The sequence below is a fragment of the Cheilinus undulatus genome, linkage group 19, assembly GCF_018320785.1.
Source record: "Cheilinus undulatus linkage group 19, ASM1832078v1, whole genome shotgun sequence".
NCBI classification, from domain to species: domain Eukaryota; kingdom Metazoa; phylum Chordata; class Actinopteri; order Labriformes; family Labridae; genus Cheilinus; species Cheilinus undulatus.
In genome coordinates, this window is record NC_054883.1 from 16,329,786 (window position 1) to 16,352,136 (window position 22,351).

Genomic DNA, 22,351 nt, shown 5'->3' on the forward strand with positions numbered 1-22,351 from the left:
TGCTGTTTTTCCTCTTGAAGTTAGCCATTGTGCCTCCCAATAAACGCTATTGATGCCTTTGAATCCCGTGCAGCAGCATTTTCAGCGAGCCTGGAACTTGTATGAGTTTTGGGGACTTAAATGATTAAATCCACACCAGTAAACCCAATATTGAACGTCTTTTTATCCTCTTTAATTGAATTACGATCATTTATTACTGCTAACGTGAATGCTGTATCATGTGATGCTGCCTGAATAGAGCATGATGTAGATAGAGTCTGTGATGCATCCCCCTGTATTATTGTTAATTTGATATTTAGCAGTAAAACTCACAATAATCAGCAGAAAAACAACTTTAAGGTCACAGAGATGCTGTAGATTTTGATTCTGTTTGTTGAGCCATGATCTGAGACAAATATAGGTCTAAAGTAATTTGCTGCAGAGTCAGTCCAGAAAGTTCACACTGGTATCAGATCAGTACTCGGTATCAGCCGATACCCAACACCTTGGTATCAGAATTATATCAGGAAGGAAAAATTTGTATTGGAACACCCCTAAAATTCTGTTTCACTTTGTCATGATAGGGTACTACTGAGTGTAGATTAATGAGAATAAAATCTATTTTTCAGTAGCATCAGGCTGCAACATAACGAAATTGAAAAAAAGTGAAGGGGGTCTGAATACTTCCTGAATGCACTGCCTTCATGATTAAACATTGGGATGCTAGAGCCCTGATGTGCACTATCAAAGCTCCTCAGTGTAGACTGATGGAGTCTCAGAAGAAGACAGAAATATCATGTGACTTTCCTATTTGTGCTCATTTGGACTTACAGACAATAGATGACATGTAATCTGATGTTGCTGCCATGATTAGATTCTCAATGACAGTGATTATCATATATCAATGTGTTCTTCTGCAGCTTTGTACCTGTCGTCTGCAGTGCTTTTTTTTCCTTCTGCTTCTCACACCTAAGTCTGTCATCCACCCTCAGGCCAGGCTAGCTGAATTCTTCCAAACCCAATTTATAAAAGTCTACCTTGAATTTCAATGAGAACCACTGGGATAAACTCAGTCAGGCTTCAGTTCTGCACCATATGGTTAGAGAGCTGCAGCTACAAAAGCAAAACCACTTGCTTCTATTTATGCCTACAAAGGAGCACAGATAAAAGGTTGTGTGTGTCTGAATCTGTGAAAGTGAAGCGAGATAAACATGCATGGCTGTCAGTATTTGTGTTAGGTAGCCTCATGACCAGAAGTCTATTTTGTGCAGATCAATACACAAACGGAAACTGGTGCTTGTACTGCTGATCCACATTGACCACCATTTTTATATCCAGGTCTTGTTTGATGAGGCTGTTACAGATGACCTATTAACTGTCCTCAAGACAGCACAGTTTGCTGTAGTTTACCTAGCAACAAGGAGGTATAGCTGAAGTCACTGTGAGGCTATGTAATAACTGTGATATAGAGAAGATCGTGTTAGCCTAGATTTGAATGTGATTGTTCTTTCGAGGCCACTGAAGTTGTCGTCTGCTCGCTTCCCTAAACACAGCACTGGGTGTGTGTTATCTCCTTAACACATGCAGCCAGAAGTAAAGTATTGAGAAGAATTGAATGGATGACAAATTATCCAAAAGAGCTGTTTAAATAATTGATGTCTTCGGTTATATGTTGCAAAAGTCTGGTAACTGACACACCGTTCACCTTAAGCCTCTTTGCCTTTTTGGCTTCCTTAACATCAGCAGGAACCCTGCATGATCAGACAAGTTCATCTTGTTGGATAGATATTTGTGTCTCCTGTGTAGGCTATATTGAACTAAAAAACGCTCTAGATATCTGCATTTTGAGTAAGTTTGAGTTTGTGAACTTACCAGGAGGCCGCCATGTTGATCCACACTGGTAGTGTGGTGTCACTTAGACGCAGCGCTCCTCACCATTGCTATGCAGTAACCGCTGTTTTAGACTGGCAGCCAGTGTTCAGGCTGCATCTCAGAGACACTGCACGTCATATGCATGGAGAATTTTAAGATTTGAGGTCTCTTCTATTTTTTCCTTGCATCATGAGTGGTTATCGGTCGAGCTAGACATGAAAATGATAAATACAGAGCCATATTTACCTTGTTGTAGCAAATATGTACTTTCACATGGGTAGAATATGTTTGAAATCTGTTTCTTGATGAACCAGATGAAGGCCACAAGCTAAAATGTGTGTAATAAAGTTGCTCTCTAAACTTTTACTATTTATGAAGCTTTCTGTTTCTACACAGTTCAGAATGTTGCAGGTAAAGATAAACACAGTACGAAAACACTTCCCGTTTGTGCATTTCAAAGTAAAGCCCACTTTAGCATTTCTTTGGAGAAACTCCCTTCATTTCTACATAATGCTTTTATTTTGAAAAGCCACCGGCACACTTCCACTACACACTAAACCCAGTCACTTGTAGGGAGGTTAATTGAGGTCAAACTTAGGAGGAATGACAGAACAAACATACTGCCAGTCTGAAACAACGGTTACTGCATGGGAACGGTGAGGAGCGCTACGGCTAAGTGACGTCACAGTATCAGTGCGGACCAACACAGGGCAGCCTCCTGGTGAGTTTATGAGCTCAAACTTACTCAAAATGCAGATATCTAGGGTATCTAGTGAGTTTCTTCGTTCAATATACATACGACAGATACAAATATCTATCCAACACAGGGTTTCCTCCAGGATTTTGAAACAGTGGGGGAGGGCTTGCCTACCCCCCCCCCCCCCCCCCCCCATTTTTTTTTTTTTTTTTTTCTTTTTAAGTAAAATTGTCACTTAATGTTTTTAGAAATAAAACAAACATTGGGGTCCATTGAACATGGCTATATGTAGTAATGTTAGAGTTTAAATGTCTATATTCTTAAAACTAAAAGAAAACAACTTTTTTTTTAGTTCTGTTAAATTATGTAACTTGAACATGCCACAGGATAAACATGCAAAGATTTTTTTTTTTTTTTTTTCCAAAAAGGGAAAATTATATTTTTTATGCTTTTACTTTGCCTCCCCCCTTACAAAAATACATGAACACTTTAAGATCATACTAATAACAACAGCCTGGGAATATGATTTGAATGAAAGTGGGATTCTGGTTTTATTACGTCCTCTTGCAGTTATTTTATCCCAGAGGAGCCACAGGTAAGCCTCAGCCTATGAAAGTTATCAACATTAGGATAACTCATAAACATTTATCACTCACATATTCAACAAGCTACCATCAGTTCATTAATGCTTGTCGACCTGTTCGCACGGACGGACACACAAACGATCTCTCCTCTCTGTCACAAATACACAGACACACACGCACAGCTGCTCCTGTTGCCCTGTGACTGTGAAGCTCGCGCTTCTCCTTCCTCTATCCAAATGTCATGGATTAGATGAACGCCTGACAGTCAATTGCTGTTGTTTTTGTCCAGTCTTGTATTGTAACAGAAACGGAACCAAAGTTCCACTGGAGTTTTTACGACAACGTGCTATTTTTAGATTGCTAGCGTCTCATCTCCATCATGAGACACGGTTGATGATGAATATAACTCCTCTAGTTTACAGCTAATCATCAGATTATAATCAGGGAAGTACTAAACTAAGTGAAATTCATACAGTATAATTTACATTTTTATATTTGATAAAAAAATATTATAATTCTGAAGGCATGGCGGCTTTTATTTTTGGCATGGATCAATTACGGAAACGCTGCAACAAGATCAACGTGTCTGATCATGCAGGGTTCCTTTAAAAGAGTGGTACTTTCCTTTAATGAATTTGCAGGTTGAGAATTTCTCCAATGTCACCCTGAAGGATCCAGTAAGAGTTTGTGCGTGTTCATACTGTGCTGCAGAACAGCATGTTTTTTTTAATCCACTCTCAGAGCACAGGTGTCTTTGCTGCTGGTTCTCACCATAAATATACAACATTGTCACATTTTCACACATTTCTGGAGTTTTCCTTGACTTTTCCCCCAGCTTTTTCTTCCATCTGTGCTGTATTGTTGCCAAACAGATGGAAGAAAGAAAAGTACTTTTAAATTAGATTTGAACACATTGGCGCAGGTGGGAATTGAGTCACCACAAATCCCAGGGGAGGACTGAACCTGTAACTGCCAGTGCATAGTGAAGCTTCATACCCATATCTTAGCTTATGCTCAGAAAAACCTGAGGCATCTTCCTCTTTTTCCTGGAAGAGCAAAGTCATCTAGAGATCAGGGAAGAGACGGTCCATTAAACTCTGCACAGTGTGAGGTTGTCTGTGTCCAACTCTACTTGCAGGGCACATGCAGCTGAGGAGCTGAGAGCAAAGCTGTCACCTTGAAGGAACATTAAACAAAATTTCAAACCCTAGTCCATCACTACCTGTAATACATAAGAATGTTTTGATACCATTTCTTTTTTATTTACAGGTTAGGCATGTAATCATACTGGGTCCCACTGAAGACATGAACCTTCAGAAGCTGTTCACCAATGTGAAAGTTCCTGTTACTAAAAGGCATTAGGGGATTTGCTGCAGGTGGTCACTGTCTTATTTTAGTAGCATTATTCAAACTAGAGGATGTAGGGCCTTGTTTTACAACTGATGCTATTCAAAGTCCATCTCCTTGCTCTGAATGCATCTGTAACCAGGCCTCCTTCCACCTCATCAGACTGCTTCACCACAGCAGCCCTCCAGCCTCCACTCCTCAGATGCCAACCTGCTGTCTACACTACTTAAGGCCAAGCGCTGATCCATGGGCTTCCTGATAGCTGCCCCTTCCTCTGAAACTCTTCCTCCCTAAGGTTATTAACATGCTTTAGTCAAACATGAAGCTTTGCCATCCCTCCTTCAACTCCCCCTCCCTTCCTTTCCTTTCCCTTGTCCTGGTTAGCGGGGCAAGTGATTGTCAGCGTGAGGCTGTCCAGTCACACGTGGGTAGCAGACACGTGCCCCGCTGCAGCCAGCAGCACACACACATCCAGTAAAAACGCAACCATTACGCTTGAATTCCTCAGCCGACCACAAAAACACACACTCGTGCCAGTGAGTATTGAGTGTTCTCTCTGCAGACAAAGCTGATCCACTAACATGGCTAACCCACATCCAGAGGGTCAGGATGATTAAATGTTACAGCTCAAGCTCAAATGCTAACATGCTTTGCTTTAGCTTCCTACAGTCACACACATAACACTTGCAGGAGCATTGAAATCATTGTTCTGTGATCCCATCAGCATCCCAGTCTCACACACCAACACACCCACACATAGACATTTTCCAAGGACAAGCTGACCACTCAAGCGAGGAACAAACAGTAAACAGTGCGATTCACTTCTCCCTCCCTGTTGTGGGTGACACAGTGGCCTTTATGAACCTTCTGCTGTTTAGGAGGCGGCATTGATAGCTTCTGCTCTCTGTGGATGAGTAAAGACAAAAGGATGCGCTTTTTCTTGCCACTCCCAGCCCTCATTCAGACCAAAGATTCCTGATGCTCGTCTTAGATCAGTTGAAACAGGCACTTTCAGATGTGTGAACTGAGTCGTTGAAGCTTGAGTCAGCCTGGCTGGTGGTGTTGCCTGTGGTTCATTTTGTCAGGTCACCAACAGCTGGATTCGGAGCATACGGCATGCCATGTGTCTCAACAGCCAATCAGCATCCAGAGTCCAGAGAGCTGCATGTGGTCATCTGGTGCAGTGGCGGAGTTTTGGTTAAAAGAGAGAGAGATATTTTCATCACTTTGTTTGGGGAGCTTTCTGAAATGCTGTGTCATTATCAGTCCTTCCCTAGAGAAATACAGTCTTAGTGCTGAGTGTTTGCACCACTTACTACAGGCAAAGCTGCCCGTAAGGGGGAATAAAGGGGAGAGCTTTCTGGGGCCTAGCCAAACTGGGGGCCCGTGGAGGTCAGGAAAAGCATGGCCCATTGTAAAGCAAAGCTGTGATATCCATAGTTTTAACCTGAATATGAACCACTCTTATCACAGCAACAAAAATGATTTTTATTTTTGTTCATGCTGGGGTACAGTGTAGCATTTTCAAAATGTAAACCCCTTTTCCTAAAACAAAATTACCTTTTTATTTGTAATGTTATCAACATGGATGGGCACATTGACTAAACCATCTGGAAAGTAATGTCGACTTCATAGCTAAAAAATTCTGTGCAGAAACATCAGGATACCAGAGAATGAAGTCAAAGAAATTGAAACAACAAAAAGAAAAAAGTCATTAATAATTGTAAATAAAGATGAAAATTGGCAAAGTGGGTTAAAAGTGGCAAAATTTGGAAGAAAGAGGTGTTGAAAAATAGGTTAAGGAGTGGCTAAAATTGACTAAAATCTGCAAAATCAGGTTTAAAGAGGAAAAAAAGTGTGAAAAAGCAGCAAATACCATTTATTACAAGCAAAGAAGGGGCTGAAAGGGACTTAAAGTTGTGAAAAGTGGTTAAAAAGTGACATGAGTTGGTTAAAGTAGCAAAAATGGGTGGCTGAAGCAGTGAAAGGGGTTAAAAAGTTCACAAAAATCAGGATACCAGAGAATAAAGTAGATTAAAACAACATTAAGGGGGATGAAATGATAATTGCAAAATAAAGATGAAAATTGGCGAAGTGGGTTAAAAGTGGCAGAACTTGGAAGAAAGAAGTGGTAAAAAATTGGTAAAAATTAGTTTGTAAAGGGCAAAAAGTGAGCTAAAAGCAGCAGAAATCATCTATAAAGTGAAGAAAAGGGGCAAAAGGGGACTTAAAGTGGTGAAAAATGGTTAAAAAGTGGGGAAACAAATTTAGCAAAAAAGGGCAGAAACAGTGATGAAAAGGAGATTAAAAAGTGGCATTAATAATTCGATTTTACATAAGAACCCAATAATAGCTTGACACTCTTTTAGCTTCAAAATGAAGTAACTGTTTGCCAGGCATCGATTATACCGATCCAACTGAAATGCATTGATATCATCGATAAATCACAACCAGGGAGAGCCCATTCACTAGGTTTTTCAGGGTTTAGCTAACAGTGGGCAGGCATGACTACCTGTTGTCCCTTAATGACAGAACTGCTGGAAGTAATTGAGAGAAATTGAAAAAAGATTGGCTATCTCTGGCCTGAAGCTCATGGAATAAATTGCCCCTGGGTATATTCTGTCCATTTACGCGTAAATTGGTGGCCCCAAAGCCTGGATCCTTTTTATTCTTTTACTAATGAATCTAGTCAGTGTATGTTTCTTTGTAGGGATGCATAATAATAATTGGTACTGATGAATTACCAATCAATATTGCAAATATGTTATGTGATTTTATTATTACTATGATAAAACATTAACTTATAAAATCCACACAAGTGTGTCTGTAAAACATGCTCTGCACAGTTCCTGTAGGGAGGGAAAATGTTCTTTAGTGTTTCAGTGGATCTCTTAGGTCACGCAAGAGCTGTCACCCTAATAACAGACTATAAACAGAATATGAAGAGGCAGTAGCTTCAAGCATTAGCACTAAAGCTAAAGAATAATGCTAATGCCGTGAAGATTCAGCTGGCATTTGAAAACGACAGCCAAAAGGCAAAGCTATAAATGACAAAATTAGTCTGACAGTCTCTTGATATGCTGCTAATTCAGTAGACCTAATCGCACGGGATTAGTATCACCTTTGGACCTCTGAAAATTTGTAATAATCATGGAGGATGTCTGGGTTTTTAATCCTTTAAGAATTGGCAATGTCTGCCCAGTAAAAATTCTGGGGCAAATTGCCCACCATATTTCAGCTCACACAGAGATCCACGGGTAAAACTAATCCTGTGCGAATCAGCATCTCTGTAATTTAGGGCATATGTATGTATTCAATCATTTGAATTGACATGCAGGTACAAATAGTAATGAAAACAGTATTAGAACTTACTGAATGAAATTAAGGTATAATCATGCTTACCAATCCTTATCAGTATCAATGAAAAAACTCATGATAGATCAGCCCTATGTCCAAGTTTGGATAGGTGAACTGCTGAGCTAGGACTTCAAAAGCCTTACCAAACTAAGGTTTATGGGTCTGAACTGAGGGTTAATTTACATTTTTTAAATGTTGGATCCAGTGATTATACAGATTAGGAAAGGCATCTGCTCCTTGAATAGTGGGAGGTCACCACTATTCATTTTTGTGTTGGCTGAACAGTGTGGCAACATGAGGAACAAAAGAGTGCTTGTAATTATGTAGTCTAGCAGGAGAAATAGTTTCCCATGTCCCCACAGGGCTTTGTAGGGAACCTCATAGTGAAGGTTTTTTATGTTGTTTAGGTTAACTGGTAGGCCATAAAATTGATTTCATGACCCACTTGAATATAGGTCCAGTGTGCAGTAAAATCACTGACTTTAATTTTCAGCTAAAATTAAAAATAACAGTTTCAATAACCCTAATCCTATACCCTTTAAAAAGGGCATCATCCTAAAGCCCAACAAGAGGGCGGATGCAAATTCTACTAACTTTAGACAGGGGAAGGTTCCAGGGTGATGTCATCAGGGTGACCTTTGTGCAGATGTTTAAAAAAGGAATTTTCCACAGAGTGACCCCCACCTCTTAACAGATCCTCAGCAGAATCCTGGTTTTCAGCCATAAGCCTTTAAAGTTTCCTGTAGGATATCTAAAAAACCTGAGCCTGATTATATTTGCACTTGTTCGACATGACCAGTTTTACTAACACGCAAAAAGGAGGCAACTGCCTGGAGGTATCTGCTTCAAGAGGCCTCAAGATATAGTCATTAGAGGTGTGCGTCAACTAAGAAGTAAAAGGCTAAAATAACATTTAAGCTCAGTTGGTAAAGTAGGCACTTGTATACAGAGGCTGGAGTCCTCAAAGCACTGGTCAGGGGATTGATTCCTGGTCTTGTGATGTTTGGTACATGTCTTCTCCGACTCTCCCAATATATATTCTCTTTGTCTTCAGCTTTCCTATCTAAATAAAGGCAGAAAAAAATAAGAAAAATAACTAGGCTAAGATTTATTTCACTGATGAAGGCAAGTGTTTTAAATGTAGATAAGTGGTGAAAGTGTATGGAATAGCAACAAAAAGTTTATTTATGGAGTTCCATAAACTAAGCAATTGAAAGGGCTTTAATGGATTAAAAACAGATTATTATAACTTAAGTACTATGAAAAGAAATCTCACTTTGAATATAAATAAAATATTTAATTTAAGGTAAATGGCTGCATAAATATTTACCCCCTTCAAGTCAGTATTTAGTAGAGTCACCTTTGGCTGCAATCACAGCACTGAGTCTGTTTGGATAGGTCTAAATCAGGCTCAAACACCTGGATGCAGTAATTTAACTCCATTCTTGTTTGCAAAACTGCTAAAGCTCTGTTGGATGTAGGTCGGTCACTCCAGAACATTCACCTTGTTGTCTTTAAACCGTTTCTGTGTAGCTTTCTCTGTATGCTTCGGGTCATTGTCTTACTTGAAAAGAAATGCTCTCCCAAGCTGTAGTTCTCTTGCAGAATAAATATGATTGTCCTCCAAGATTGTCCTTTATTTTGCTGCATTCATGTTACCCTCTACCTTTACAAGCCTTCCAGGGCCGGCTGCCTAGAAGCATCCCCACAGCATGTTACTGCCACCACCATGCTTCACAGTGGGGATGGTGCGTTTGTGGTGATGTGCAGTGTTTGGTACTATTGTTGTCTCATCAGACCAAAGAACTTTCTTCCTCTTGGCCATGGAGTCTCCCAAATGCCTTTCGGCCAACTGTAGTTGAGATTTATTATGATTTATCCTGAACATGCCACTCTCCCATAAAGCTTTGACTGGTGGAGAACCCGGCCAACAGTTGTTGTCTGCAGAGTCTCTCCCATCTTAGCTGCTGAAGCTTGGAACTTCTTCAGAGTAGTCATAGGTGTCTTGGTGGCCTCTCTTACTGGTCTCCTTATTGCACGCTCACTCAGTGTGTGTGGACTGCCTGATCTAGGCAGATTTACACGTGCCATATTCCTTTCATTTCTCGATGATGGATTCAAATGAACTCTGGGGGATGTTCAGGGCCTTGGAAATTTTTGTATCCATCCCCTGACTTGTACTTTTCAATAACCTTTTCTCTGAATTGCTTGGAGTGTTCTGTTGTCATCATGGCGTAATGGTTTCCAGGAATACTGATCAACTAGTTTCTCCACAGGTGTATTTATACTTAAATCATTTGAGGCACTCAGGTGATCCCCATTTCACTAACTGTAAGACTACTTGCACCAACTGTCTGGACCTCTGTTGAATTAGGTCAGTCACTTTAAAGGGGGTGGAAATTTATGCAGTCAATTTTACATTACATATTTTTATTTGATTGGCATGACTTTGTAGAAATATGTTTTTACTTTGACTTTAAAGAGTTTTTATTCATCAGAAAAGCCAAATAATATTGACTATGATTGATATATAAAATCAGTCAAAGGGTAAAACATCTGAGGGGGTGACTACTTTGTTGTGTCACACTTCTTTTAACCCTCCAGACAGCAGGACTTCTCTGCACAAACGTGAAGACCGGTCAAAACCTGAGCTCTCAGCATCACACCCCATCAGTCAGGATGTCCTACACTGCCCCCATAAGGAAAGCATCCGCAACTTCCACATTTCTACTAAATGCAGTGATGGCAATGTGGAATGCTGTTTCAAAGACATCTTGTTGTTAATCCAACCAGATGTTGGCTTTAGAGGATTTCTTATTGTCCCCTCTTAGTCTGAAAAAATATGTACATATATAAGCCCTTAAATTATTTTTTTTGCTTTAGGTTATCTTTTCCACCCAAGGGACAGCATGTGCTTTTTCATCTGGCTCCATGGTTGCCAAGGATACGTCTTATGTGGAAACAGCTGTCAGCCAGGCAGCCGAGGGTGACGCCTATGATGAGGTGTGGCGGCAAGTTTATTTTTAGCTCATCAGTCAGGTAGCCACAAGCTGTGAGTTCAGACACTTCAGAGGATGCTTCTTTGATTGGGAGAAATACAAAGGCTGCTTTGTGAAAGCCTTAGCATGTTGTCATAGTTAAAATGAGATGTCTTAGCCAGTGTTGGATTTAGAATAATCTTATGTTCCCAAAGTCAGTTAATCACCATATCGTATGTGAATGGCTCACTATAGACATGTCCAAGTAGCAAAAGCAGGCCATTTACAGCGGATTGGTTCATTAAAGAGCGAGATGCTTTTGCATCTTTTGCACCCTGACATGCACTGCTGTGGATAATGTTTTGGTTATGTAGGTTGGAATGTAGCCATGGGAACAATCTCCATGGTTACAACTTACAGGCATTCACATTAGTCATTGCCAGGGAGTGCTAGACCCCTGGGTGCTTTGAGATTTCTGATAACAGTTCAAAAATGCTGAAGGACTGCAAATGCCTGTAATTCCTTGTGTGATGCAGAATTTGCTGAAGCAGCTCTTCAAAAATTAAAACTAAGATTAAAAATAAGGACAACTGCATCATGAAAGGACCATATTTATACAGTATACTTACCTTATGCTTCATAAAAACATGGGGGTTATACTTTCCAATTTTCTCTTGACCTCTGGTGGCTGACATGTTAACCGTCTGAGTCTCTGTGTAAGTTAGAAGTTGTAAGACTTGATTATGTGCAAAAAAATATTAAATAGGACTAAAACTGGATAAAGTTTTCTATTAATACGTTTTTATTATTGGAATTTGTATTTGCTCTGTGTGAGGATGCCACAATATTTGAATAATTGGGCTTTGACTCAGCCACTCCAGAACATTCCCCAATTTGTCTTCAAACCATTTCTGTGTAGTGAAATGTCTTGTCCTGAATAAGGGTTTTCCTGTATTATTATGCCACATTCATTTTACCCTCTACCTCTAGGGTAAAATGGAGGTATTCTTGTGAAAGAAAGCTTGCTGTGTTCATCATCAAGCATGTTCAGGCTCCCTGACCATGGACAGCTTATACTGTTTGCCTATGACGCTGTAGCTAATATTCATCTCTATATCTGGAATACAAGCCTCTTTCATGACACCAGAGCCTCATTTGACAAACAAATTGTGCAGCACATCAAGAAATTCTAACGCTTAAACACTTTAAATCAAAAGTATGTAAAAATGGTCAAATGTCAAACCCCACCAGCCTGTGATTTTTATTTGTTCTACCAATTAAGGGATTTAAAAAAGTGCATATGTAAAATAGTGTTTGACTAATTTTTGAGTCAGTGTATGACACTTAATGCTGTCTTTGTTTTCCCTTTCTCTTCTGTTCCCTTCATATTTTAGCTGTGGTTGTTCCTGATGGGGCATCAGAGAAGGCCGGGCTTGGGGATGAATTGGGCAGTGAAGAGGACTTGCTGTATGAAGAGTTTCGTGGATCTGGACATCGTTTTGGACACCCGGGAGGAGGAGGGGGAGAACAGTTGGCCATCAATGAGGTGAGCAATGTGTCTTTACCTTCAATGATGGATTCATCAGAATTATGTAGAACAACACTGTAATTACCAAGAGTCATCTTTGTTGGATTGAAGAGTAAACTACAGTATATCTCTATATGTAATATGCTGTATTTTCTTAAAAATACAACATATTCCATACACACACACAGATTAATTCACAAACAACCAGATAACATTGCTAAGCAAATGGATAAGCCAGATTCCATGCCTATCAAGGGAAAATCCTTGTCAGACATGGAGCCATAGTGCCAGGTCTGAACGGACCTGATCGATCAGCATCATTTAAGGGAAAACGTGGCTGTAGCTACAGGTGGAGTTTAGTTGCACTGGATGCCGATAGCAGTCACTGCCAGAAGTGTAGCATTTAGCTCGGATGTAGCTCTCGTATAGTTGCAGGTTTATCACAACTGGACCACACTTCTAGACCAAAGAACCACACTGAAAGCTTCTCTTGCCTCTTTGCCTTGAAGATGTTTTTGCAATTCTCTCAACTGGCCTCAGCATAAGTTTTATCCACCAGCAAGTTTTATCTGCCGCTGTTTGTTAACTACGGTAGCGCCTGTCTGTCAAACTCAGGTCACTACCAGAGCTATGCATGCCTGTTATCTCATTTGGTATAGTCCCTCTGATTGACCACTTATCAATGTGACAGACAGAACGTTCTTCCAGTCATCTTCTGAGAAATTCCTGCCCTTCCCAAACACTTTGCATGAGAGGTTTCCAAGATGAATGTGAAGTATATTACATGCAGCAGATATATGAAACTGTCTATAAGGCATGTCAGCCTAATAACCAGAGTCTCATCTCAAAAGTAAAAAGTAATCAAAGGAGGGGGGAGCAGTGACTTGCCTTTTGTTTGTTAATAGAAGTCCATAGTGTAGGTGGCAGTCAGAACTGAAAGTCTGAGGCACTCTGATATAATAAAAATCCCTTATTCAAACAGGGATGTCACCGCGTTTCGACTTCAGATAGTCTTCATCAGGACATAATGAGCAGATGAGACACACATGCTTAAATAAAAAAGGGTCATCATATGACAAAATCATGTGACACAAGGGTCACCACAACATATAAAAACATGCAAAGATACTGCATAAAGCTCTTATTGGAATAGTGGTATAAATAGTTCATGATGACATATCACATTAAGGGCTTCGCAAGTTTAAATGAGGAAAAAGTCACCACAAAATGGATTCACTGCAAAATATGTCAAGACTACATCAAACATGGACTCTGTAAAATGACAGCAAGGTTCCTGGAGTTTAGCATAGTATCACTTGTTACAAACGGTCAAAAAAAACACTTCTTTAGAGGAGCAATGTTGATGATAAACCTAAGATCGAAAAGAACTGGAATGTTATTGAAAACAGTTCAAATTACTATAGGATTTACCATCAGGACTGTGTCATCAGGAAAAAAGTAAAGTAAAATTTAACTTAGAGTAGAGTAGCCACAAGCTAATTGTGGCTAGGTTTTAGCAACCTGCTGCATCTACAGTTGTAGCAATTTTGTGTAGCACGTGTCTTTGTTGGCTTAGTTTGGCAGTAGAGATGCCTGATAGCTTAAAAAGTGAATGATTTGTAATGGCAGATATGAAAATTTCTGCAGATATTTACAACTGATATTTTGACTATAAAAATCTGCCCATATCTTGGCAGTAAAAACAAATACTGTAAGTGAGTGAAGTTCAAAGCTTTTCTTTTTTTCATCATCATTCCTTAAAGAGGGTTTCAAGGACTGAAAATAGGCTGTAGGCTTTGGTAACCACCTAATGCTGCCACCACTGTGAAGCACGGTGGTGGTGGCATCATGCTGTGGGGATGCTTCTTGGCAGTCAGCCTGGGAATGCTTTTAAAGATAGAGTGCCACTTATTTTACATAACATTTTGTTTAAATGGTAGTGTTGTGCTCAAGACCACACTATGTGAGACCAAGACTTCTTGAGACCAGAGTGCACCGAGACCAAGACACGACCAAGACTTTTGGGGGTCGAGACAAGTCAAGACCAAGACCGAGACAAGCCAAGACAAGACCAAGACCATGAAAATCAAAAAAAAAAAAAAAAAAAAACCTAGACAAGGTTGAACTGTTAAAGAGCATTCTCTCTTTAATTTTAGTTTTCTTTTTAATACATTTGGCAGATAAAAACAAGGTGTCTGCAACTCTTTCAAAGCACGACATGCAAAATCTCAAATTTGTCCAACTAACTTCTTGTAAAAAAATAAATCCTTGTATGTATCTAAAAGCCACTAACAAGTCTGGACTTATTTTAAATATCTGAGAATTAGATTTTTATCTACATTTGTCAGGTGAGTGAGGCCTAAAGTAAGTGTTCAGAGGTATTTCTGACTAGAAATAAGATGGAATGATGTCTGACCTTTTGCAGGTGTAGCTATTTGTTGTTTTAGCAAATTAATGAAATCGAAGAATAGCAGATCGGGGCTGGTCTCGACCGGTCTTGATGGATAATCCCAAGTCCGGCCTGTCCAAGACTGAGTAAAAATGCTCTTCTAGTCTTGAGACCGGTGTCAAGACCAAGACTGTTCTCGAGTACTACCCCACTATTACTTGGCATTACTTTGTAGAAATCTGTTTTCATTCTGACATTAAAGAGAATTTTTTTGTTAATTTTTTGTCAAAAAAAAACAACAAAAAAACAAATTATATCAACCATCTTTGATTTATAAAATTCTTAAAAGGGTAAATAATCAGAGGGCTTGAATAATTTTTAAGGGCTCTGTAAACATAAACCTCAGGTGTTCAGTTTCCTCCGTGATTGCTCAACTTACCCCTGGCTCTGATCAACTTACCCCTAACCTGGAGCATCCTTTTTTCAGGAGCTTATATTTCCAGAGAGCTTAATTATACATTCATGCTGATAATTTCATTTGATAGCAGAGATCTTGAAATTAAAGGTCCATGCTTTCATTCTACTCCTTTGCATTTTTCCTGACCTTGAGGGCGGCATGAGTAAAAATTGGCTCTTCTTACCTCATTCTCCCTTATGTGGAATCGATTTCAGTTAGGGTTAGAGTGCAGCTCTGTGCAGCAGAGAAAGAAGATGCAGATTGCAAAGCTTCTCTTCATAATCAGTGGCAAAACAGAAGCTTGGTGTCCAAATAATGTATGCATATTTGTGCTTGAATATCCTTAGTGTAATATGCTTTGTCAAAGGGACGTAAAGGAGGGAACAACTGATGCACAGTCCAGAGGGATATAAAAAGGTACAGAAGCTAGAGTAGCATTTCTATCTGTTATTTCAGAACAAGGCATGACAGTAAAGAGAATACTGTAGATATTTGAATTCCTAAGCATTTTTAGAGTGTTTATTTAAAGTACCACTAAATAGTAGTATGAGATAAACATGCAATTTCATAGCACCGCAGTGACTCTTCTTTATTCAGCATGTAATATTTTGTAAATGGCTGGCTTGCTTTTCTTTTTCTGTCGGCCTGCCTGAATAGCATTTATCTTATTTGTCTGTTTTTGATTTTGTTCTCTGGACTCTTTTTTTGTTCTCAGTGGGTGGGTTGATAGTGACCAAGCAAAATCCTGCACACCCGCTTGGTTTTCTTCTTCTAACAGACTAAAAGACAGACATGACAGTGTCTGTGCTTTGCTGCCATCTTGTGGCCAACTGCTGTCAACTATCACCAAGCATGATGTGATAAAGTGAGCATATCAACAAAATGGTGCTGTGTGGGCTCTGTCAAACCATTGCAGTGAGGCTCCACTGATGAAGATTCATGAGTGAATGTTAACTTTCCTCCAGATGAAGCCTTTCAGAGGTCATCATTTTTTTCTTCTAACATTTAAACTCTATCTTTCAGGATCAAAACTAACAATCAAACAAAGCGGTTGTGGGAATAAGCGTGAAAAAAAATGTAACAACCACTGGAAGGTCATCAAAATAATACTATTAAGTAAAAAAAAAACTGCTGATACTTGTAAGTGAATAAATGTCTCTGACATTTCATCAACCGCATTTAGGAGCCTGTGAATCGACTAAGTCCTGACTTACAGTTCTGGATCTTATTTCTCACAGTGTCTTTTTTTTAATGTAATGCTAAAATGGCAACTTAATAACTAATATTAGTGTTATGCTGTAAGGTTATTATAGTCAACTAAAACTAACTAAATGACTTAAACTAAAACCTAAAAATCATCATCATTCAGTTGTCTTACACTGACATTAAATTGGGAGATAAGTATTAAAATGAGTTTTTATTGGTACATGTTCGTCCTTCTGTACTTATAACTTCCTTAGCATTATTAATCCCAATAACAGTACAAATTCAATGTCAAATTTCCCCAAGAAGCACAAATTAAAATGAATTTAAAGTCACAGAGAGATTTGGATAGACAGAGCTCGGTATAGCTGCTAGTACAGGAGATCAAGGGGTTAAAATCTTATTGAAAACAGTCAAATTAAAACAGCTTTGTATACATTTTTTTCCTTTCATAATTTCTCTTAATGTGAGTATTAAGTCTACATGTTGCACAAACATCATCACATATTTCCTTTCTCTGTGTATCTGACCATTCTTAATTGTTTTCTTTTTTTGAATTAACACACTGGAGAACAGCTGAACTCCAGCTCGGTGAAGTCCTCTCTGTTTAATATCATATCAGTGGGCTCAGATGTATTGATTATGTCACCAAATCAATCACTCCCAACAACACGTTACAGTTGTTAACCCTGTGAATAAAGAGGCTGTTGTTACGGTGATAACTGAAGACTTCCGAGTATTAAATTAGAAAAGTGTTTATGGTCTGACAGAGGAGCAAAAATGTCCTCCTCTCCAACACCACATGATATTTGTCATCACCAAAGCTTACAGCATTAAGTAGCCTGGTAAGAGAGGGAGACAGGCAGCAGGCAGCCCGACACGTCCATGTGAGCGTTAAAGCGCTACTAGCACAGCTGGAGCTGTTTCCAAACTAACGGGACTTTATGAAATATTTACCACCACAGTGTCCTCTGACCTCAGACACACGATTTATAAATGCTCCGGATCAATCAGCTCACTGAAATCACTCCTCTGACCAGTCTGTGACACAAACAGGTGAGCCAATTGGTGCGCTGTGAGCGGAGTTAACTCCTCTCACAGCAAACCTTAGCTGTGCCCTTATTATTATTGTTGATAATATTTAGCATAAAATAAAAGTCTGTCCCTCCTCTCAGCACACTGGCATAGTTGAATGAAACAGTGAAACAAAACGACACTGATCTCCTGGCTGTGCATTAAATTACGCATAGACCAAAGGGAAGAGAGGGTGAAACCTCCTTTTATCATCCACTCCAATATATCTCATTGTTTATCAGAGAACAGGAGAAGACACACTGCAGACTTTCACAGCACAAATGTTTTTTCAGAATGTGCATAGTATTCTCGTAAAATCGTGTAACTCCTGATGTGCATAGAAAGGCACCCACATATATTTTTAAATCTCACGTATCCCTGGAGTGCCTTCACGTACCGCTATTTGAGAACCACTAAACTACAATATTTTTTATTTGCTGACAATTCCATCCATAAAGTGGAAACTTAATCGGCAGACAAACACATCAAGTACAAAACAACTTCTGCTGCAGAGTGAATGTAAACTGTTGCCTTGAAGCCTCTCATTTTCAACAATGTTGATAGTCTGCAGTCTTTGGCAACCCATTTAGTGGTTTTATTAGCCAGCTTAGTGGTTATTAGTTTTGTTGACAAATCCAGGACTGCTGTAGTCAGTCAGTGTAGCTTGACAACTGCGGCTTGATTCGTGTTGTGTTTGGGTTTTATCCAAACTTTCATTTGGTAGCTTTATAAATCAGATTTTGCTGTTGAGGTGACCTGAGTGTGTCTCTTCACTTTCACCTCTTCGCCCCAGGCAAACATCTGTGCTGGAGGACTACAGGAGGAAGCTGTGGTCAAACCAAGTCATATGATTAATTTGCATTAATGCTGTAAACTTTCCAGATTAATCATAAGCGTTAACGTGTTAATTTTAACAGCACTGGGATTACACAGTACTCTCAGATTTAACACTCTGTGTTAAATTAGCACTGTTGATTTTGCTTTGTAGGGTTAATGGAAGCCACTCTTAATAGGCATTATAAATTATAACACTGGATAGAGTAAACTTACACTATACTACACACTTACGTTATTCAAAATCAACACAAACCAGTGCTAAATTTTTAACCATCAACTACTGTTGATTTAACTTTGTCGTCTTATAAAAAATGTAACAAATGTGTAGTTTTAATTTTATGTAGTGTGGTATATAGACACTTTAAAGGTCACATATTTTACCCCTTTAAGACAAGTTAATATTGGTCTCAGAGGTCCCCAAAACATGCCTGTGAGGTTTGTTGCTGAAAAAACAATCCTGTATTGGATTTTTGCATGTCTAAAAACCCCTCTGTTTCACCCCTGCTCAGAACGAGCTGTTTCTGTGTCTGTGCCTTTAAATGTTGCTGAGCTGTCTGACTCCACCCCGTCAGGAAATGGGTGTGGCTCAGCTGGCAGCTGAGAGGAGGATCAGGCGAGGAGGGCAGAACTTTCTCCCAAGCGGGGTGGGCCAACCGCACCTGGGGGCGATGCCAACTCCCCGCATGACATCATGAGTGGAAAATATGAGAATGGCTTGTTTCAGTACGCAGTTGGAGATTGTGGACAGGTCAAGGGCACATATTTTTGCTAGAAAAGCCTGAAAAAGTGTGTTTTGCACCAGCTCTATAGATGTTGAATCAACTCTGCTGATTTTGTCATGTACACCCAAGGCTGGAGAGTATAAAATGGCCTGATTTGATAAAAGAAAACGTCAGACAGTAATCTGTGCAAAAGAAGTCCTGACCATGACTGAGTGCATGAATGAGATTTGAAATTTCATGAAATTTCAGTTTTATCAATCCCTTCTTTGGACTGATGTTTTGTGATTTACTGTAAGCCATAATCATCAGGATGGAAAAAAAGTCTTGAAATATTTCTCTTTGTAATGGTAAATCTAAAATGCATGGAATTTTCTCTTATCACAGGAAAAATGACAATATTCTATTATTTGTACCTTTTAAAATACAAATACTTTTATTTACTGGACTGTCATTTGCACTTCATTGTAAATGTAAAAAAATGCAGAAAGTGCACTCATGCATTAACACAAACATACTCATGATTTCCCTTGAGATCCGTCCATTATTCTGCATGGTATCCACCAAACCCCTCCCTCTGTCCCTAACAACCAGCTCCTCCTCAGCCTCCTCTCCCTCCAACGGGTTGCTAAGGCCCTGCCTCAACCAGTCTGGTATCCAGGATACGCTGACACATTCTGCATCCTGATTGGCTGCCAGTTATACTAGGGTGGGTGCACGAAAATAGGAAGGGCAGGAAGGCGGGGGGGAGAAAAAAAGGGAGATCCTGGTAGTTAGATAGATGGCTGAGGTTGCACAGCTCCAGGCAGAGCACCGAGCACCATTTTAGCAGGAGCTGTTAACAGACAGAGTAGGTGGGCAGAGACGGAGGGAGAGAGGAGAAAGAAAACAGGCCAGAAGGAGAACAAATGGCTGGATGGTTTGCGATGCAGAAAAGGAATAAGTGCATGTAGGTTACAGTGAAGGAACAAGCTGGAACAAAAGCGGACAGAAGGCTGGAAGAAGAGGAATGAAAAGACGTGGAGGTATGAGCATGATCAGAAGAAAGGCAGCATCCTGTGCCCCGTTTTTTATCCTGACCAAAGAGAGCAAGAAAATAGAAAATTAATTCTAGCCCAGTGAAGATTGGAAGAAGAAGGAGAGAGGGGAGTTGTCTATTTCACCAAAAAAGGAGAAGCAGAGTAAAAGAGGACAAGGGGGCGATGCTCAGCACGTAACATACAAATAGCCTCACAGTGTATACATCCTCTCACACGCTGACATAGATAGGCACCCAGCCTCCACTGGCAGGCCGGGGCAACACTGGGCAAAGTGGCAGGAGAGGCACAGGAGCCGACCGCCGGAGCCGAGCGGAGGAGGAGAGCAACATTAGGCGACAGCGACGGAGACAGTCAAGGGGGACGAGTCGACGCGGTGTGGTGTGGAGGCTCGGCGCTGAGGGAAAGGCGACGGGGGAGGGGTAGCGGTGCTGAAGAGGAGGAAGAGGAGGAGGCCAGGGGACTCATGGCTCGTGGAAGCGGCTCGGGGAGGTGGAGCAGGCAGAGGATGGGATTCTTCAATGCATTGCTGCGCTGCAACCTTCCCCCAGAGACCCAGAAGGTGGTGGTGTTCCTCATCATGATGCTGCTCATCATTATCAACGTGGTGCTCATGTTCCTGCTGGCCTTCCAGTAGAGAAAAAACCCACTGACCGCTTCTCTCTGACACAAATAAACACAGACAAAACACACACTTACACACAGATGCTCTTGAACACATGGCTCTGCATGGAGGAAAAGACCAGATAAACTAAACACAGTGGAACCAAGGATTGGTGTAGGACCCCCTGCTGGGATTGATGGGTGTCCAACATGGCAGCATCAGAAAGAAGGTACATCAGGAGGAGAGGGGCGGTCATTTGGCATGAAAATATAGATGATTATATTCCTTGTATTTTAGAATAGGGTCATTAGACTTCTAGGAAACATAATTTATGTCATCTTCAATTTAACCTGAAGCCTTTTTCTTAATTTTATTTACATTTTTTGTTGGTGGCTTTGAGCTCCAACTACTTAGGTCCTTCCTTATCGACCTCCTAAATAAGTTGTCATTTCATAAGAAAAGTGTTTGAGTGTCCATGTTTTAAAATCAGGCTTATGTATGGTCTGAAGTCATATGAAAGTCTACTTTTTGCATGAACAACCCTTAAAAAGTGAGAGTAGTACACAGATTTTTCAGGTGATGTAACACACTCTGCAGCAACCTTGTTATAGCTCCTAGGCTCTTAGATAACCTGGGCTGATAGTGTTAAACTTGGCAGTTTTAGCAGAAGTGAGCAGTCAGGATGAAAATGAACCCATTCTACAGCCTATTAGACTGTATTGTAAGTCTTCTCATGATTGTAATAGCTTACATTTTTAGTAGAAAACCAAAGGCATTTTAATTTCAAACACCATAAGAATGAGTCTTAGAGTCTCAAAATCTACAAAGGAGAAAAGACAAAGAAACAGAATGTTCTAGCTGACACAGTCTTTTAGACGAGGAATTAAATTAAATTTTAAACATTTAATACCCTAAACTGCAGGCCTATAGGACACTACAGGCTTTGTCAATATGAGCTCAGGGCTTTGTAAGCATTTGCAGCATTAGTTATTATCCTATTAAAGCTATTTAAAGGTGAAAATGTGCACACTTTTTTTTAACCTTCGTTTTTTCTAGAAGGCTGCAAAGGAAACATTATTGTACTTTGTGTTCTCACATTCTGCATGTCTGACATGTGCAGAATTATCCCATACTGGGATTATATGTTGTCCATTTTTTATCTTTGGAATTTTTTACATTTTGAGATCATTACTTTAGTATCAGTTTAATATACCTTATGAAATATGAAAAAAAAAAGCTTTTTGGTTTATGACCCTTTAAAATAGCACTCACTGAGAACAAATTCTCAGACAGATCTACTTAGAAAAATCTAGGCAACTTTTTGCGTTTTTAAAATGTTGATTAGCAAGATAAGAACAAAAAATCAAAGTACCTTTGACTTACATTTTTTTGTGCAGATTAAACAAAATTAGTTTTTCCATCCATTTTCTATACCACTTATCCTGTGGGGGGTCTCGGGGGGCTGTCATTGAGAGAGAGGCGGGGTACACCCTGGACTGGTCGCCAGTCAGTTGCAGGGTTAAAATTAGTCTTTAAGTTACTTAATCTTTCCTTTGAAATACATGTAATTCCAAGTACACTCAATTTGTAAAATCAACTTAGTTTGACAATGTAGTTGAACAAAACCACTTTGTTTCATTTAGTTTTATAATTTTACTTCCAAAATTAGAATTTGATTTGCAAATATTA

The 22,351-nt window shown here is 39.8% G+C and overlaps 1 protein-coding gene across 3 annotated transcripts in view; it reads left to right on the forward strand.

Annotated features, from left to right (window-relative positions):
• arhgef4 (Rho guanine nucleotide exchange factor (GEF) 4) overlaps positions 1–22,351 on the forward strand; it is a 115,315-nt gene that overhangs the window by 73,095 nt on the left and 19,869 nt on the right. For 2 of the 3 annotated variants that reach the window (XM_041814436.1, XM_041814437.1), the window contains one exon: positions 12,209–12,360. In XM_041814436.1, the coding sequence (XP_041670370.1) occupies positions 12,209–12,360 (152 nt within the window). Of the gene's footprint in view, positions 1–12,208; positions 12,361–19,820; positions 20,892–22,351 lie in introns of those variants that run through there. The other variant, XM_041814438.1, reaches the window with a different exon arrangement.